We start from the raw sequence: 19,978 nt of genomic DNA, 5'->3' as shown, positions 1-19,978 counted from the left end.
ATTTATTTATTTTTATAAATCACATGGTCATAAGTATTCAGAGTCTTTGCTGAATACTTTTATTATTTATTTATTATTTTTATTTTTATTATTTACTTATTTTTATTTTATTTTATTTTTTAAATTTTATTTTTAATTTTATTTTATTTTTTAATTTTTTATTTTTTTAATCTTATTATTTATTTGTGTGTGGCGTCGCGCGGGTCTCACTTCCTGTTGGATGGGGTCCGTGCCCGTGTGGCCCGACCTTGCGCTGTGGGGTCTCTGTTGGTGACTTGGTGTGGTGGCGGCGCAGCCCCCGTGTCTGGTCTGGATGCTGTGTCTCGGTTGTTTGGGCGGTGGTGTGTTTGTGCGGGTTTGGGTTGGGGTGGGGGGGCCTTTTGGTTGGGGGGGTTGTTGGTGTCTCTTGTTTGCGTGTTGGCGTTCGGGCTGACCGGCGGGCTGGCGCCGGCTGGTCTCCGTGGCCCTGGTGGCGTGTGGTTGCTGGTCGCAGTTTTTTTTTGATCGCTTTGATTTGATTGGCTGGTGCTGGCTGTCTGGGGTTATTGCGGCTGCTGTTTCTGCTGCCGTTTGTTTGTGGTGTGGGCGCCCGTGGCTGCTGGGTCTGGTGCAGGGGTGTGGCTGATGTTGTGACTGGTGGCGTGATGGCTGTCGGGGCTGACGAACTGTGTATATGTATGTATATGTGTGTGTATGTATGTATGTTTATATATGTGTATGTGTACATATGTGTATGTATATGTGTACATATGTGTATGTATATGTATATATGTGTATGTGTGGGTATGTATACGTGTATGTGTGTATGTGTATGTATATATATGTATGTGTGGGTATGTATACGTGTATGTGTGTATGTGTATGTATATATGTATGTATGTATGTATATTTCTGGGGGTGCGCTCTGGGCCTGCCTGTCAGACGGGGGTCGACGCCTCAGGCTACTGCATCCGAACTGCGTGTCTGGAGCTCCTGGGTCCCGCTGTCCATCCCTTCCGGGTGCCCGTCTTGGTTGGGGCCTGTTGGGCCTAGTCCCTGCGTCTATTGTGGTAGCTTGGTGCTGCAAGGTATTCCGAGGTGCTGCGAGTCGGCCAGTTGCTGGGGTAGTGACCTTGTTTGTCAGCATGTCTGTGATCTTCTTTTAATTCTTTTTTTTTTTAATTAATTAATTAATTAATTAATTTATTTATTTATTTATTTAATATATTTTATTAATATTATTTTTTAATTTTCCCCTCCCTCAGGGGGGGGGCTCGGCGGGGCGGTTGCTGGTTGTTCCATCTCCATCGTTGGGGTCCCTGCGGGTGGGGTGGGTGGTTCCCGTGGCCCTGTGCCTGGGTGGTCCTGCGGCGGCCGGTTTGGGTGGGGTGGCCGGGGGCTGGCCTCGCCGCGCTCTCCGGGGGTGGGGGGTGGGCTCGTGGGGGCCCGGTTGCCGGTGGGGCGGGGGCGGTCTTCCCGTCCGGTTGCGGGGAGTCTCTGGGTCCCTCGGGCGGTGCGTCTCGCCTTTCTGCCCGTGTGGGGTGTGGTCTCTCGCTGGCTTGGGGTCTGGCTGTCCCCTGCTTTTCTCGTGCCCTGTCCTCTGCCGGGTGCGTCTGTCTGCGGCCTGCTGCTGGCCCTTGTGGGCGGTACGGTGGGTCGGGCTCTGGGGTTCCTGTCGCTGGCCGGCTTGGCTGCGTGGGGGCGGTGGTCCCTGGTTCCCTGGGCACCACGCCTCCTGTTTGTGGGTTGGGCTCTCGGGGGTGATGGGGCCGTGCTCTGGCTCCCACGCACTCTGGGAGTCGAATGTATTGTACATGCAAATTCACATATGCTCACATACGTACATAGGTACCTACGCTCCCACATACATACACAAATACAGTACATATTTACCTACCTAATGTTCGTACATCCACACGCACATTCAATATACAAACATACACATACACATACTGTACATATACATTCACTGTACAAACACATATACACATTCTGTACATATACATTCATTGTACAAACACATATACACATTCTGTACATATACAAGTACATATGCATACTTACACTCATGCACATAATCACGTTTCATCAAACATATATTAACGTTGTTGCCCTAGGGTAAACTGGGTGTAACACATGGCACACTGACAAAGCTTAACCTATTGTGACTATAACAATCTACAAGGTTAATGTAGGTTGCTTCTCTTTCTCCCCCTCCATTTTTCTGCATTCTTTCGTATCTCAAGTTATCATTACGTATATGTATTGTTGCATTTAAACAACTGTATTGTTGATAATAAAGGTAAATTATTGGTATTGTTCATTATCAATAGCGCTATTTCTATTGGTATTTGTATTGATCCATTTGTAGTGTAATAATGCTCATTGTCATTTCTGTATTATTTTTTATTTTTCGCTAACTGCTTATTTGCTATTACTTTTACCATCATATTTGTACATGTCATATTTGCTGATGTTGCTCTATTGTTGTTGTTGTTGTTGTTTGCTGTTGTTGTTTTTGTCTCTCTGTCTAATCCCCCTCTTGTCCCCACAATTTCCCCCTCTGTCTTCTTTTTTTTTCTCTTTCTATCCCCTCCTGCTCCGGCCCGGCTGCACTAAATGATAATATAAATACATTTAATAAAGTCAAATACAAATAAGGCAACAAGAGAAGTATCCTACACTTCTCTTTTGTAAAGTAAATCTGAACAGCCGACATGGGCATCTACATCAACTATATGATTTGCCTGAGAAGCTGGACAGGACAAAAAAAAAAAAAAAAAAGAGTCTTTGCTGTGACACACGTTGTCCATTTATTCTGATCCTCCTTGAGATGGTTAAGTTCCCTCATTGGACTCCAGCTTTGTTTAATTAAACTGATTAACTTGATTAAGAAATACACACACCTGTTTATAGAAGACCTTACAGCTCACAGTGCATGTCAGAGCAAATGAGAAAAAATAGGTCTAAGGAGCTGCCCAAGGAGATCAGAGACATAATTGTTGCAGGGCAGAGATCTGGCCAAGGTTGGAAAAATCGTTTTCCGAAGAGCACGGTGGTTTCCATAATCCTTAAATGGAAGAAGTTTGGGAGGACTACAACTCTTCCAATACCTGGCCGTTCAGCTAAACTGAGCGATTGTGGGAGAATAGCCTTGTAGAGAGAGGTAAAGAAGAACCCAAAGATCACTGTGGAGATGCAGTAGGGAAATGGGAGAAAGTTCCACAAAGTCAACTATCACTGCAGCCCGCCACCAGTCAGGGCTTTATGACAGAGTGGCCCCTCGGAAGCCTCTCCTCAGTGTAAGACATATGCAAGACTGCATCGAGTTTGCCAAAAACCACATGAAGGATTCCCAGAATATGAGAAATAAGGTTCTCTGGACTGATTAGACCAAGATTTAACTAATTGGTATGTTTGGAGAAAACCAGACACTGCTCATCACCTGCCCAATACAATCCCAACAGTAAAACGTGGTGGTGGCAGCATCATGCTATGGGGGTGTTTTTCAGCTGCAGGGACATGACCACTGGTTGCAATTGAAGAAAAGGTGAATGCGGCCAAGTATAGAGATATCCGTGAAGAAAACCTCTTACAGAGTGCTCAGGACCTCAGACTGGACCGAAGGTTCACCTTCCATCAAGACAATGACCCTAAGCACACAGCTAACATAATCAAGGAGTGGCTTCAGAACAAATCCGAGAGTATTTTTATGTCACAGCCAGAGCACTGACCTAAACCCAATTGAGCATCTATGGAGAGACCTGAAAAATGCTGGCCACAAACGTTCACCATCCAACTTGACAGAACTGGAGAGGATCTGCAAGGAAGGATGGCAGAGGATTCCCTAAATCCAGGTGTGAAAAACTCATTGCACCCTTCCCAAGAAGACTCATGACTGTCCTAGCTCAAAGAGGGGCTCTACTCAATACTGAGCTAAGGGTCTGAATGCTTATGACCATGCAATAAAACAAAGAGTGAAACATTTAAAGGGTTCTGAATACTTTCCGTACCCACTGTATATATATCCTGGATGAAAACCAACGCTTCCCATCCAATCCAATCGGGTGACGCTTGCTACAAAGAGCGAAACAGCCCAAAAATAGATGTGCCAAGCTTGTGGTATCGTATTCAAAAAGACTTTAGGCTGTAATTGCTGCCAAAGGTGCATCAACAAAGTATTGAGCAAAGGCTCTGAATACTTATGTACGTGTGATTTTTTAGTTTGAATAAATTTGCAAATTAAAAAAAACACACACACAAAAAAAAACACATTGTAATTACAGGGTATTGTATGTAGAATTTTGAGGACAAAAAATAATTTATTCCATTTTGGAAGAAGACTGTAACAGGACAAAATACGGAACAAGTGCTGTGAATACTTTCCGGATGCACTGTAAGTTTCCAGTGGTTTAAACATTAAGAACTGTGTGTCGAGGTACTTTGGAGGGGTACAGTAAGTTTACAATATTACACAAGTTGTACACTGACTACTTCATATTATATCAAAGTGTCATTTTTTTAGGGTTGTCCCATGAAAATATTTGCAAAAATGTTAGGAGTGTATTCACTTTTGTGAGGTACAGTACAATATCCTTGCACACTAGTGTTTTTTTTATGCACATATTGTAAAATGCACATTTTGTACATTGTCCTGTAATTTTTGTAAATCTGAATTTTAATTTGTTTCCGTTAGCTCACACCGTGGTTCAGACATAAACTTTTTTTTTCCCTGTATGTCCAGAACATGTTAAATTGACAATAAAGATGACTTTGATATGGGTGTGCTGATACACTAATTATTCGATAGATACAGATAGCACTTTCGCAAACTTTCATAAAATTAATTATTTTCTATGATAGTGAAGTCACAAACAGAACACCCAGACAGTTTTAAGGAACAGATTGTGTAATGTCTACTGTGTTGTTAAGGATGACGAGGAGGAGGTTGATCAACAATCACTTTATTGCAAAACTGGCTACTGCAAAACAAAACAAAAACTAACTTTTTTCTCAACATTCAATCATCTTCTATCACTCAAACCAACACAGAGCTGAGCTACTGACACATTCATGGCCACAGAAACAGTCAGACTACACATAATAACCGACATGTCGCTACAATATTAAACCTGCAGAACTATGTACAATAAATTGAAGATTTAATTTTTTTTGGTAAAATATTTAGTTTGAAAGTCCTTATTAGTTCTGATTAAGTGGGATGATTTTTGTTTTGCATTGAACCTGCTAGTACTGACATCTGTGAAAACAGCAGAGCATTTTGGTCTTATTTTTTTAAAGCCAAATTATGTAAAAAGAGAAGCTTTTTAGTGGGAAATATGTTAGATGGTGCTGTCTGACATTTGTTTACTTTAATCAATGCTGACAAATATACGGAAAATACCATTAAAAAAATTGTGGATGGGAAAAAAGATGCATCATCAATCATAATAATTGTTTAATAATCAAATTGTAGCACCCTGAATCGAATCGTGAGGTGCCTAAGATGGCACACCCCAACTGTACATACAGTCGCTTAAACCTTAAGTGGTGGTGGAGCTTCTAGAATCTACTTAACTTATAAAATGGAAGCATGAAAGCATATGGAAGGTTGTTCCGTTTTCCGGACTTGTGGAGAACGGCCGCTCCTGGCTAAATTGTTGGCAATAAGCAAAATCTTATTTGGAGGTCCCCCACCCTCATTACAACACTTTTTCAATTTTTTTATTTATTTATGTTAAACGAATGCAGCTGAGATAGGCTCCAGCACCCCCTTCGGCCCCAAAAGGGACACGCGGTAGAAAATGGATGGATGGATGGATTTTTATACTCAGACTTGACTAAATCGATGCATGTCTTTCTTATCAGCGACGTTTGCAGTACAATGAAGCTACCTGTCATTCATTAATTGACCCAACGAATCACGGGACCCTATGCAAAGCGTGTGATCTGCATATGGTGAGGGAGGCTGGCAAATGACAATAAAAACATGTATTTTTGTTAGATTGTTTTTAAATCCTTTAACCACATACAGTATTTGCACCGTGTAGAGACATTTAAGCCACTACTGGTTTCAGAAACGACAATGCCATGTTCATGTGGGTTTGGATTTGTTTTGCAGTCGACACTCATACATAATCAGGAAATGGTTCAACTTAGAACTTAGTTTGTGTCCTAATTACATCAAGGTAAAATTTTGTACTGAGCCAACCATGTACATAAAATAACATCAAGAAAATGTTACTTTTTTGACTTAATTTATGATCATAATACAAAATCCACCTTTTCACATAACCAGTTGTGTCTTAGAAAAGATCACCGTGGATGTCACTTTGAGAATCATTTCCAGTTCAAGTCCAACAAAACAACAATTATGGGTAAAAAACCTTTTACCTTTAGTTTATCAGCCGGTGGTTTGGATGTAGAACCAGTTAATACAAACAGTGATAAGGTAAAGAGAGATTGGATTGGATTTAGTTACTGTGCACCAGGGTGACAAAAAGAAAAAGTGAGCATAGAGAGATGGCACCAGTCAGCACAGCTTTCACCAACAACACAGTCCAGCTGCCCAGCAAGAAGGCATGGATGAACAACCTGCAGACACAGAGTTGTGAAAGACATTAGACGTACGTTTAAATGGGCAGTGACCCTTAAGTCTGGCCACATGCAAAACATGCATATTTCCAACTGGAATATTAACAAATTATATCAGCAACATTATGTCAACATTTGTGACGCTGTGGATGATGCGCTTTGCAAGACGAAATAAACGGCACACTTTTTACACTCCTCGTGCCATTTAGGATTTAGCTCTGTTTTACAAATTCGCTGTAGTATTAAAATAGACCTTTCTGCTCAGTAGAGTGGTCAACATGTTATTTCTCTGGTTATAAAGTGCACTCACCACATTCCGGGCTCATACACTCACACTGCAGTTGTTCAAGTGGACATACTGTGCAGTTGCAAATATTTACTGTACTGCTTAAGACATTGTTCAGGGTCATGGCAGGGACTGAAGCCTAACGTGGCAGATTTAGGGTCATAGGTGGAGAACACCATGGAAAAGTCACCAGTCGATTGCAAGGACTTTGTAAAAAGGTAAGAACACAGGTTCTTATTTGAAATAAAAAAAATTTGGATGACTGTAATATGTTAATCACTGTCAACACAGTTCATTTAAGAATACTGATATTGTTTGATGATTAATAATCAATCAATCAATCAATGTTTATTTATATAGTCCTAAATCACAAGTGTCTCAAAGGGCTGCACAAGCCACAACGACATCCTCGGTACATAGCCCATATAAGGGCAAGGAAAACTCACCCCAGTGGGACGTCGATGTGTTTGCTAAAAGGTGTTGATAATGACTAAAATACACAATAATTAACAATAATGTTAATGTAATTAATCGTGGCGCAAGACCATTGCAAAATAAAAGCTGCCACACCTTAAAAGTATTTTTTTAAATGCTAAAACAAATTTAGGTTAAGTAAGGACAAAATAAAAGTATTTGGGTTGTCAATGTATATACAATATATATTTTTGTATATACAATATATATTCTGATATAGTTCTGAAATTAGTGTTCTGAAATTAGTGTACTTGTATAGATATAATATCCAGACCTCGCATTGTAACTTTCTAAGGTCAAGGCAAGTGTTGCCTGAAAGGAGGGCTCATATTTTAGGGCACCAAGGCAAGTTAGAAGGGCATCAAGGCAAACAATATTTTGAAGTTTGGTTCTTTTATGAATTTATTATGGGTCTACTGAAAATGTGACCAAATCTGCTGGGTCAAAAGTACACATACAGCAACATACTTTATCAATTTTGGTGATGCAGAAAAAATTACAATCAAATCAAATTAGCTTCATGGCATGGCCTCTTAACTTTATGTGAGTGATTATGATTGACAACACCTGTTGACTTCTCTGAGCCCATTTAAATATGGCTCATGTGATGCAGTCATTAGACTCGGTTACAAACGCGACAATGGGAAAGTCAAAGGAACTCAGCACAGATCTGAAAAAACAAGTCAGGAAAGTCACTTGGAGCCATTTCAAAGCAGCTTAAGGTCCTAAGAGCAACTGTGCAGACAATTGTACGTAAGTATAAAGTGCATGGCACAGTTTTGTCACTGCCACAATCAGGAAGAAAATGCAAGCTATCACCTGCTGCTGAGAGAAAATTGGTCAGGGTGATCAAGAGTCAACAGAGAACCACCAAAAAGCAGGTCTGCAATGAATTGGAAGCTGCTGGAACACAGGTGTCAGTGTCCACAGTCAAGCGTCGCCATGGACTGAGGGGCTACCATGCAAGAAGGAAGCCCTTGCTCCAGAAGCGACACCTTAAGGCTCGTCTAAAGTTTGCTGCTGATCACACGGACAAAGATAAGATCTTCTGGAGGAAAGTTTTGTGGTCAGATGAAACAAAAATTTAGCTGTTTGGCCACAATACCCAGAAATATGTTTGGAGGAGAAAAGGTGAGGCCTTTAATCCCAGGAACACCAAGCCTACCATCAAGCATGGTGGTGGTAGTATTATGCTCTGGGCCTGTTTTGCTGCCAATGGAACTGGTGCTTTACAGAGAGTAAATGGGACAATGAAAAAGGAGGATTACCTCCAAATTCTGAAGGACAACCTAAAATCATCAGCCCGGAGGTTGGGTCTTGGGCGCAGTTGGGTGTTCCAACAGGACAATGACCCCAAACACACATCAAAAGTGGTAAAGGAATGGCTAAATCAGGCTTGAATTAAGGTTTTAGAATGGCCTTCCCAAAGTCCTGACTTAAACGTGTGGACAATGCTGAAGAAACAAGTCCGTGTCAGAAAACCAACAAATTTAGATGACCTGCACCAATTTTGTCAAGCGGAGTGGTCAAAAATTCAACCAGAAGCTTGTGGATGGCTACTAAAAGTGCCGTATTGCAGTGAAACTTGCCAAGGGACATGTAACCAAATATTAAAAATGATGTATGTATACTTTTGACCCAGCAGATTTGGTCACATTTTCAGTAGACCCTTAATAAATGTATATATATATATATATATATATATATATATATATATATATATATATATATATATATATATATATATACATATATACATACATATAAACATACATACATATATATTTAGACACATATATATATATATATATATATATATATATATATATATATATATATATATGTATATATATATATATATATATATATATACGCACCTGCGATGAGGTGGCGACTTGTCCAGGGTGTACCCCGCCTTCCGCCCGATTGTAGCTGAGATAGGCTCCAGCGCCCCCCGCGACCCCAAAGGGAATAAGCGGTAGAAAATGGATGGATGGATGGATATATACACACATACACACACATATATATATATATATATATATGTACTGTGTATATATATATATATATATATATATATATATATATATATATATATATATACATATACATATACAGTATATATACACACACACACACCCATACATACATACATACATATATAATATATAATATATATATATATATATATATATATATATATATACATACATATATAAACATGCCATTTTATATATTGACGCTAATCTGTGCTCAAGTCCCTTCCAAAGGAAACTCATGAATTTTGACCATCGTTTCTAATATCGCCCAGAAGAGGGGGACAAGATCACGCCGAATTGACTCACATTGAGCTAAATTCAGGTATAAACACAGCAGGTCAATTTTCTTGTTACACTTGTGATGTTTCGCGGGCCGCACTGAAGATTGTGGCGGGCCGCACTTGGCCCGTGGGCCGTAGTTTGGACACCCATGTTCTAGAGCCCGTTAAATGTTTTTACTGTTTGTGTAGGACAAATATTATTGCTTATAAGCTGCAGAGGACAGACATAAGGTGAAGCAAACAGTACTGTGCATCGCCTGAAGAGTGCATAGGCATAAATGTGTGAGCTCCTCACCAGCCATGAACCTCACCACATGTCAATGGTATCGGAAAATGTACTTACTCCATTAGGAAAGACTTGTAGACACAGAGTGCCAACAGAACAGTAACAGGCAGCCTGAAGCTCTTAGGAAGATCATAGCGCGTAAACATCCACACTACTGCTGCCGTGGCAATATAATGGACCTGTACACACACACAGACAAAGATGAATAACAATTTGAGAATGTGCTTGTGCAGAGAACAATCATTTCAGATATTTTTAATGGAAATTTAAGTAATTAAATAAATGAAATTGAAATTATTATACTTAATGATATAAACTGTACTATAATGATGAATGTGACAAGGAAAAGAGACTCTAAGTGGATAGGTGTGAAATAATGAACACTCACTAAACTAATATTGGAATCAAAGCTCATTTGGATATATTTCCAGTCAAATTCAATCCCTCTGGCTCCCACCCACAGAGGAAGACATCTGAAAAACCACAAGTAGAGAGATTATTATGAGAACTTATTTGAAGAAATGAAAGGCGTCAGCCAATGTATATTTGTTTTTGTGACTCAAAGTCGAGTCATGACAAAATAGCCGAGGGAAAAAGAGTATCTGCTTACCTTGACATGACGAGTTCTGCTGTTGCCCAGCCCATAGCTGCCACCATGATTTTGTACTCTCCTTTGCCAGCGTTACGTGACATGACAAGATGAAGGCCCAACAGGTCTGCAAGGTCCACCGTAGCCTTCATAAACTCCTGATTTAAAAAAAACAGACATTTTACGATAAGTGACATCCACGATATTAAGTACACCTTCACAATATAATAAAAACAATTATTAAAATATTGCTTGCTACACAACCATATTATTGGTGAGATTTCACTTGATGGTGGTTGTAGACTGCAGTGGTATGGAAATGCACTGTAGCTGATTGATTGATTGATTGATTGAGACTTTTATTAGTAGGTTGCACAGTGAAGTACATATTCCGTACAATTGACCACTAAATGGTAACACCCAAATAAGTTTTTCAACTTGTTTAAGTCGGGGTCCACTTAAATTGATTCATGATACAGATATATACTATCAGATATATACTATCATCATAATACAGTCATCACACAAGATAATCACATTGAATTATTTACATTATTTACAATCCGGGGTGTGGAGGGGGGCGGGTTAGGTTTGGTTGTTATCATCAGTCATCAACAATTGAGAACAGAGAAATGGATATTGGAACAGTGTAGGTCTGACTAGGTAGGACGGATATGGACAGCAAGTAGTGGGCAGAGAGAGAGAGAGAGAGAGAGAGATAGAGAGAGAAGGCATAAGAAAAAGTATCTGCATTTGATTGTTTACATTTGATTATTAACAATCCGGGGAGGGTGTTAAGTTTAGGGTTGTAGCTGCCTGGAGGTGAACTTTAATTGTGGTTTTGAAGGAGGATAGAGATGCACTTTCTTTTATACCTGTTGGGAGCGCATTCCACATTGATGTGGCATAGAAAGAGAATGAGTTAAGACCTTTGTTAGTTCGGAATCTGGGTTTAACGTGGTTAGTGGAGCTCCACTAACCACTAACTAAGCTCCATCCTATATAACATTTTGTGCAATTTAGCTGGGTTTTTTTTAACATTTTAACTGTTTCCTATCCCATATTTATCTAAACATAAACAAATACAATAATTTGTCTAAGGGCCAAATATCGACAACTGGTGCTCAAGTTGTTATGGTTACATTTGTCCAGTCGGTGGCACATTTTCTCAAGTTCAACTTCCCTTTATCTGTGCCAATGTTTTCGATCATCAACACATTTAGTTTAAGAATACATTTTTCAAGGGAGTCCTGCACATTCATACACCAGTGTATAAGTGAGGAGTCTTGCACAAGAACACAACGACAGTGGTTAGGAAGGCGGAAGCTGGATTCGTACCAGGAACCCTCTGGTTTCTAGACGACCATTAGTGTTAAAAGCAATTGTTGTAGAAAGACATACAATACAAGTATCTATAAGTCAAATATATATCTTAAAAAAGCAGACTTGTGGATATGCTGGAATGTTGCTTCAACACTTACCCCTACAAAATCATAAACACCAGCTCCTCCTTCCCAGGTGGGGAAAAAAGTAGCAAGAAACAGCATCTGACAAACAACAAACATATAAGATTAGTAGCAGCAGTGTCAAAATTTCCCTTCAAGAGATCACTATATAGGACATTTACAGTGTTATTCTGCTGTTATGGCATACATGCTTTAGACTCTATACCAAAATGTGACTTAGAATTGTTATCCCATTACAATCTTCTAATATACTTTTTATATTTATTATCATATTATTTTGAATTCAATAAATTGTTCGATTAATAATGCATACATATATGCACTTGGTTTAAAGTTCAATCATACGTTTGAATTAAAACAATAAAAGTGTGGCAACCTGTCTATCAGGGCTGGACAATTAGTCAAATTTAAATTTTGATTATTACTTCTCACGATTATGAAAATATAATAATTGAAAAAAACAAACAACGATGCATGCAAATTCCAGCGCTTGTGACGGTGAAACAAATAAGAGTAAATAAAGAGCATGTCTACTAGAAGTTTGGGATGTCACCATGATTGCTACTTTTTATTTGACATAGCGCTAGTATGCCTAGTCAATAATCACTAAACGCAACAAAAAAGTAAGGCATACAATTTCCGCACTCACGAAACGCCGGAAGGAGTCACATAATTGGCTACTAAAACAGAATTCGCTGACAAACGCAAAATAATATCAAAGAAAGTGACATAAATGTAAATTAAATGTCATTGTGTGGAGAAGGAACATTTGTTTGGGAAAATAATGTGTTCCGTAGCGCTCATTTATCCATGACACACCCAACCGCCCCGTCCTAAACTAAACAATATCGAGACGGTCATTTGAAACAGCGACTAAACTACGGAACTAAAGCTGGCAAGAACAATCCATATACCGACAACTCATGTCCTCTGCTTGTGTTGTTGTGAACGACATCATCAATGCAACATTAATGTACATACAGTGGTCACAACTTGAGAGGCGCCTCTTTTTTTTATTGCTGTTCTGTTCTTGGGTGTTCCAATGGTTCCAGAAGAGAGATAGAAAAAAACATTCATATAGTTCCAAAGAAAAGTAGCTCATAAAAGGTAATAAAGTCAGGGAAAATCGAAAGCGCGTCAAAGAAAATGACTCTTAATATATCACTTTCATCATCTTGTGGAAAACAACCGGACCATGCTTGTGTCTGCAGCGATCACTTAGTGAAATGTTTGTTTGAACATTTGATTTGTTTGAGAAACTTTCTTTGATGCAATCGAGTTTATTCTCTACTGTATTAGTAGTGTTTGATAGCAAAACTAAACGTAAGAAAGGACAATAGATCGCAGTAGTTTGAGTTATTTTGTGGTTGCTATGCCTAAATATAACTAAAAAGACCTGGTTGTGTGAATAAACTAACGTCATGTGAAGTCGTAGTAATAAATATTGTGATTGTTGGTCCCTTCCACCAAGTTTTTGTTGTCGATTTTCATAACAGAAACTAAAAACTTAGTTGTTGTTGCCAAGTGCTTTATACGACATGGATTAAAACATTATAGTGTCTTTGGTGATATTTGTTAGCATCAAGAAAATACCCTTAATAGTATTAATAAAGTGGATGAATACATCTCTTGTGGGCTCAACAGCATATACTGGAACTTGATATCGCTAGCAACATTGCCGAACAACAGGGACATCTACAGATAAATAATGAGACAAATACAAACTTCAAACCAAAAAAAAAACTGCAGACATGAATTGGAGATGAGACTAATGTTTAGAGCAGGAAATCAACTGCACACAAACTTATCCTTTTTCTCATTAGCGTCGCAATCACAGCAACACGGCACTTATTATGTCAATCAAATACGATACTTACCAATGCACAAATAAGTTCAATTTTGTCTTTCACCGATTAATGCTTAATTTGTGGACCCCACACATGATGTGCCTCCAATCTTTTCTTCTCTAAATACCGCAAGTGTCAAGTGAAGTGAGGTAGCAGTAACCTCTTGGTGATGATAAATGGTTTAAATATTTTCCTTTAAAGTGTAAAAATTCACTCCATCTTATTTTAAATATTTGTTCATGATCGCTTTTATATTTGCCTATGAACCTTTCAAAAAAAAGTCTCAATCTGCACGGATTCAGGTAAATAAACAGTAGCCTAATGGGGCTTAGACCATCACCTGAAACCCGGAAATGCCTGGATGTGACTCTAGGTCATGTGATTGCAACCCACCTATAAAGTACCTTGCACAAGCATAATGTACTCAAAGAACTTATTGATACATTTACAAAATAATTATGCTTTGACCTAAACTACTGGTCAAAATTGTCCAACAAATGTATTGCACCAATATATGTGAGGATTTCAGCATTTAATTAACAAACACTTTATTAAATTGTATTTCACACAAATAGCACACACTCTATGGTGGTAAAATAAGTGTAAAAGGTAAAATACTGAATTATAGAGGTTTTTTTATATTGTAGTTATTTAAATGTATTTAGTTACATATGTATTTTATTATTATTTTACTTGTTGTGGTTTATTCGTTACAAATGTATATCCTTTTTATTAAAACAATACTAAAGAGGAGTTTAGGTGGTACAATAAATACTCGTGTTTGGAAGTTAATGAATAATCGTGAAATTAATCGTGAGAACAAAATCAATCAAAGTAATCAAGATTATTATTTTTTCTATAATTGTCCAGCCCTACCGTCTAAACCATTATTTGTCCAATACTATCAACTCGATTTTAACTGAAATACAGGTACTTTCAAAGACCTAAAAGGTTGAATGCCAGACAAAAAAGCTCACTTACTTTGCAGAGCTGGACAAACAGGTATGTGGCGCCTGCCTGGACACATCTCCAGAAAGCATTGTACTCGGAACTGACAGTCGGAAACAAAAAACAACACATGACAGTATGCACAAAGTGGCGGAAATAATAAAAACAATGACAGAAAATGGCCTAAAATATAAGTTTTAAAGGCAACCTATGATGATTTTCCTCTTTTCTGACTTACATTGTTAAAATGCTGTATACTCAACTAAACAATGCCAAAGCGTCAAATCATAAGGTTAATGCTTTTGGGCATGAGGTTGCACTCTGTTTTGCATGCCTCTGAATGCTGAGTTCGGAGTGTTTTTAAAAAAAATATTTATTATTGTGGGCCTTTTGTGACATCCCAGATTGACGGATGTACATATGTGATCATTCTTGTGCATACTGTGTCGGCCATGCTGGCCTTCTCCCCCTATACTGGGCCGACTCAGCCGAGAATACTACCTAAAGTTTCCGGTGTTATTCCTTCTCGTTTAATGTGTTCCCGACTGCGCTGTTGTCTACAAAATAAACACCGCCATGTTTATTTGTTCATGAAATTTTACACAGGACCTTTGGGCAACTATGAAAAGACGCAGACATTTATACTTGGTTTTAAGAAACACAAGAAAGAAGGTAGGCTAAAGTAATATTTAAATGGCTTTACAAATATGACTATGGAGCAAAAATTACACCGAAGCATATCCAACACATTATCAAGACGAGGGGTGCCCATTGTAGTAGGTGTTGTAGTAGATTGATCGCGAGCTACAGATCATCAATCTTCACTATGAGGTCACTTTCGTCAGTTGATTGACATACAGGATCTTGTGAGATGACGCTGGCTGCTGCGAGCTCAGTGTGAAGAAAAAAAAACGACCGGCAGGACATATATACATGCACTGCACTGCACTAATATATATATATATATATATATATATATATACACACACACACACACACACACATATTATATATATATAATATATATATATTATATATATATATATGTATGTGTGTATATATACACATACACACGTACATACATACATATATATATATACACAGGTAAAAGCCAGTAAATTAGAATATTTTGAAAAACTTGATTTATTTCAGTAATTGCATTCAAAAGGTGTAACTTGTACATTATATTTATTCATTGCACACGGACTGATGCATTCAAATGTTTATTTCATTAAATTTTGATGATTTGAAGTGGCAACAAATGAAAATCCAAAATTCCGTGTGTCACAAAATTAGAATATTACTTAAGGCTAATACAAAAAAGAGATTTTTAGAAATGTTGGCCAACTGAAAAGTATGAAAATGAAAAATATGAGCATGTACAATACTCAATACTTGGTTGGAGCTTCTTTTGCCTCAATTACTGCGTTAATGCGGCGTGGCATGGAGTCGATGAGTTTCTGGCACTGCTCAGGTGTTATGAGAGCCCAGGTTGCTCTGATAGTGGCCTTCAACTCTTCTGCGTTTTTGGGTCTGGCATTCTGCATCTTCCTTTTCACAATACCCCACAGATTTCAATGGGGCTAAGGTCAGGGGAGTTGGCGGGCCAATTTAGAACAGAAATACCATGGTCCGTAAACCAGGCACGGGTAGATTTTGCGCTGTGTGCAGGCGCCAAGTCCTGTTGGAACTTGAAATCTCCATCTCCATAGAGCAGGTCAGCAGCAGGAAGCATGAAATGCTCTAAAACTTGCTGGTAGACGGCTGCGTTGACCCTATCTCAGGAAACAGAGTGGACCGACACCAGCAGATGACATGGCACCCCAAACCATCACTGATGGTGGAAACTTTACACTAGACTTCAGGCAACGTGGATCCTGTGCCTCTCCTGTCTTCCTCCAGACTCTGGGACCTCGATTTCCAAAGGAAATGCAAAATTTGCATGGTTGGGTGATGGTTTGGGGTGCCATGTCATCTGCTGGTGTCGGTCCACTCTGTTTCCTGAGATCCAGGGTCAACGCAGTCGTCCGTCTACCAGCAAGTTTTAGAGCACTTCATGCTTCCTGCTGCTGACCTGCTCTATGGAGATGGAGATTTCAAGTTCCAACAGGACTTGGCGCCTGCACACAGCGCAAAATCTACCCGTGCCTGGTTTACGGACCATGGTATTTCTGTTCTAAATTGGCCCGCCAACTCCCCTGACCTTAGCCCCATAGAAAATCTGTGGGGTATTGTGAAAAGGAAGATGCAGAATGCCAGACCCAAAAACGCAGAAGAGTTGAAGGCCACTATCAGAGCAACCTGGGCTCTCATAACACCTGAGCAGTGCCAGAAACTCATCGACTCCATGCCACGCCGCATTAACGCAGTAATTGAGGCAAAAGGAGCTCCAACCAAGTATTGAGTATTGTACATGCTCATATTTTTCATTTTCATACTTTTCAGTTGGCCAACATTTCTAAAAATCCCTTTTTTGTATTAGCCTTAAGTAATATTCTAATTTTGTGACACACGGAATTTTGGATTTTCATTTGTTGCCACTTCAAATCATCAAAATTAAATGAAATAAACATTTGAATGCATCAGTCTGTGTGCAATGAATAAATATAATGTACAAGTTACACCTTTTGAATGCAATTACTGAAATAAATCAAGTTTTTCAAAATATTCTAATTTACTGGCTTTTACCTGTATATATTAGGGTTGTACTGTATACCGGTATTAGTATAGTACCGCAATACTAATGAATCATTTTCGGTACTATACCGCCTCTGAAAATTCTGTCAATATTTTTTGGTGTCACCACATCTTTCGTTTTAAAAAAATTGATATTACATTTATAAACTCAGGAAATATGTCCCTGGACACATGAGGACTTTGAATATGACCAATGTATGATCCTGTAACGACTTGGTATCGGATTGACACCCAAATTTGTGGTATCATCCAAAACTAAGAGAATAATAAGTGATTATTACATTTTAACAGAAATGGAGATAGAACATGTTCAAAGAGAAAGTAAGCAGATATTAACAGTAAATGAACAAGTAGATTAATAATTCATCTTCTCCCACTTGTCCTTAATAACTTTGACAAAATAATAGAATGGACAATGACAATATGTTACTGCATATGGCAGCAGCCAAATTATGAGCCTGTTTGCTTACTTACTAAAAAAAGACAAGTTGTCTTGTATGTTCACTATTTTATCTAAGGACGAACTTGCAATAAGAAACATGTGTAATGTACCGTAGGATTTGTTGTTAAAATATATACATTATATATATATATATATATATATATATATATATATATACACAGTATATATATGTATATATGAGGTAGATCAACTTGACTTGGTCATTTGATAAATACAAGGAAGTGTTTTCAATGTAGATTAAAATCATCATAGGTCCCCATTAAATACTGCTATGAGCACCAGACAAAGCGCTAAAAGGATTACCAAAGCTCTGGTAGTACTAAGCTGATTATTTGGGATTTTATTGTCTCTATAGACAAAGAGCACAACACTTCTATATGATACTTCAAAACGAACAAAAACAATACAAATGTTAAAAGGTAAGTCAGCAATGTGGTCTGTATGTTTCAAATTCAATAAAGACACTTACAGTCCACTGCACTTGTATGTTATGAAATAGGGGAAATACGCCAAAGCGAAGCAATTTCCAAAGTGAAACAGGGTCATGATGACTGGTGATGAAATGAAGTCCTCCTGTAAAGAGATTTAACAATGTAAATATCAACTCGTGCGAGGCCATTTGTCACTTTTTAAACGTTCTACCATGTTTTGAAACAACATATGTTGCCATCCAAGCAACGTTATCATGGACGCCCCTGCTTATTTCAGCAAGACAATGCCAAGCCACATGTTACAACAGCGTGGCTTCATAGTAAAAGAGTGCGGGTACTAGACTGGCCTGCCTGTAGTCCAGACCTGTCTCCCATTGAAAATGTGTGGCGCAACATGAAGTCTAAAATACCACAACTGAGACCCCCGGACTGTTGAACAACTTAAGCTGTACATCAAGCAAGAATGGAAAAGAATTCCACCTAAAAAGCTTCAAAAATTGGTATGCTCAGTTCCCAAACGTTTACTGAGTGTTGCTAAAAGGAAAGGCCATGTAACACAGTGATAATCAGCTGGAATTGCCCAAATTAGTATGAACACTCGATACAAATCTAATAACTCAGTACTATTCAGTTATGCATTCTTCGCTTAAGTCTAAATCCATGTCGTTTATCACTAGTGCATACTCGACATCATTACAGCTCTATGGTTACCGACACACTCATGCCCGCCGAACGTCTGTTTTTCCTCGGCAAGTCTAAAAGCATTTTAATTAATTCAACGTGTAACTATGACGGCAGTAGAAATGTACTTTCACGGCGTCACTTACAGACAAAAATTAGGAAGCAGCAGAACCTGGAGCGGCGCTGAATGACAACCGGAAGTGAGCGTGGTTCTACGAGGAAATCCTACCGACTGTGTCAAGTAGTGGACTTGACAAAGGTTCCGCTACAGTCAGAATAACAACTACACTCCTGCATTTTCTGTTATATAGTACTGTATCAGCTTTTCTCAGCATTGTCATGCCATTTATGAAAGATAACATGCTGCAAGTCTACTGTCGAACGGAAAATCAAAAACACATGTTTATTCAGTACAGCCGTCAATGATCTGGCTAAACACTTGACTACGCCACATATCCCCTCAACTTTATTTTTAATACCACTAGATATTTAATGCATTGATGTAATTATTGTTTAATGCTTAAGTTTAGATGTCAGCCATATGTATAGCATCAACACGTATGACTTAAACCACCAAATTCGACAAAACACGCCACATCACTATTACTTGTATTCCGACACGTGACCTTTTCCCGGAAGTGAAAACCAGTGGTGGTCAACCAAGCTAAGATGGCTGTTGTACGGCAAGCATCGCACGAACTATCGGAGTACAAAAGAGGCTTAAATCTAAAGCTGGAGTCTATCCCAGCTGCATATATATGCATGCTGTATAGTATTTATTGTCTATTGTGAGCGAACTGTGGTGCTGAATTACACCCAGGGATCAATAAAGTACTTTCTATTCTATTGTATTATATTCGGGTGGAAGGAGGGGTACACCCTGGACAAGTCACCATCTCAGACAGACAACATTCACA

The 19,978-nt window shown here is 38.7% G+C and overlaps 1 protein-coding gene across 1 annotated transcript; it reads right to left on the bottom strand.

Moving 5' to 3' along the window:
- Nucleotides 1-4,927: 4,927 nt before the first annotated feature.
- On the bottom strand, nt 4,928-19,353 carry tmem147 (transmembrane protein 147). Its single transcript, XM_061950336.1, has 8 exons — nt 19,208-19,353; nt 18,419-18,522; nt 14,823-14,892; nt 12,010-12,075; nt 10,550-10,686; nt 10,328-10,412; nt 9,997-10,118; nt 4,928-6,573 (listed from the first exon to the last, which is right to left on the bottom strand). Exons 2-8 carry the CDS (start codon nt 18,493-18,495, stop codon nt 6,453-6,455), a joined length of 678 nt encoding a protein of 225 aa, XP_061806320.1. The 5' UTR covers nt 18,496-18,522; nt 19,208-19,353; the 3' UTR covers nt 4,928-6,452.
- Nucleotides 19,354-19,978: the final 625 nt, after the last annotated feature.

The sequence above is a fragment of the Nerophis lumbriciformis genome, linkage group LG04, assembly GCF_033978685.3.
Source record: "Nerophis lumbriciformis linkage group LG04, RoL_Nlum_v2.1, whole genome shotgun sequence".
Classification (NCBI taxonomy): domain Eukaryota; kingdom Metazoa; phylum Chordata; class Actinopteri; order Syngnathiformes; family Syngnathidae; genus Nerophis; species Nerophis lumbriciformis.
The sequence above is the reverse complement of the archived record's forward strand: the minus strand, read 5'-3'. Positions and strand labels throughout refer to the sequence as shown.

Coding starts and splice junctions, on each gene's coding strand:
- tmem147 (XM_061950336.1), bottom strand. CDS start 18,495: ATGACCCTGTTTCACTTTGGAAATTGCTTCGCTTTGGCGTATTTCCCC. Junction 14,893..18,418: donor ACATACAAGTGCAGTGGACT/GTAAGTGTCTTT, acceptor TCCGACTGTCAG/TTCCGAGTACAATGCTTTCT. Junction 10,687..12,009: donor GTGTTTATGATTTTGTAGGG/GTAAGTGTTGAA, acceptor TTTTTAAATCAG/GAGTTTATGAAGGCTACGGT.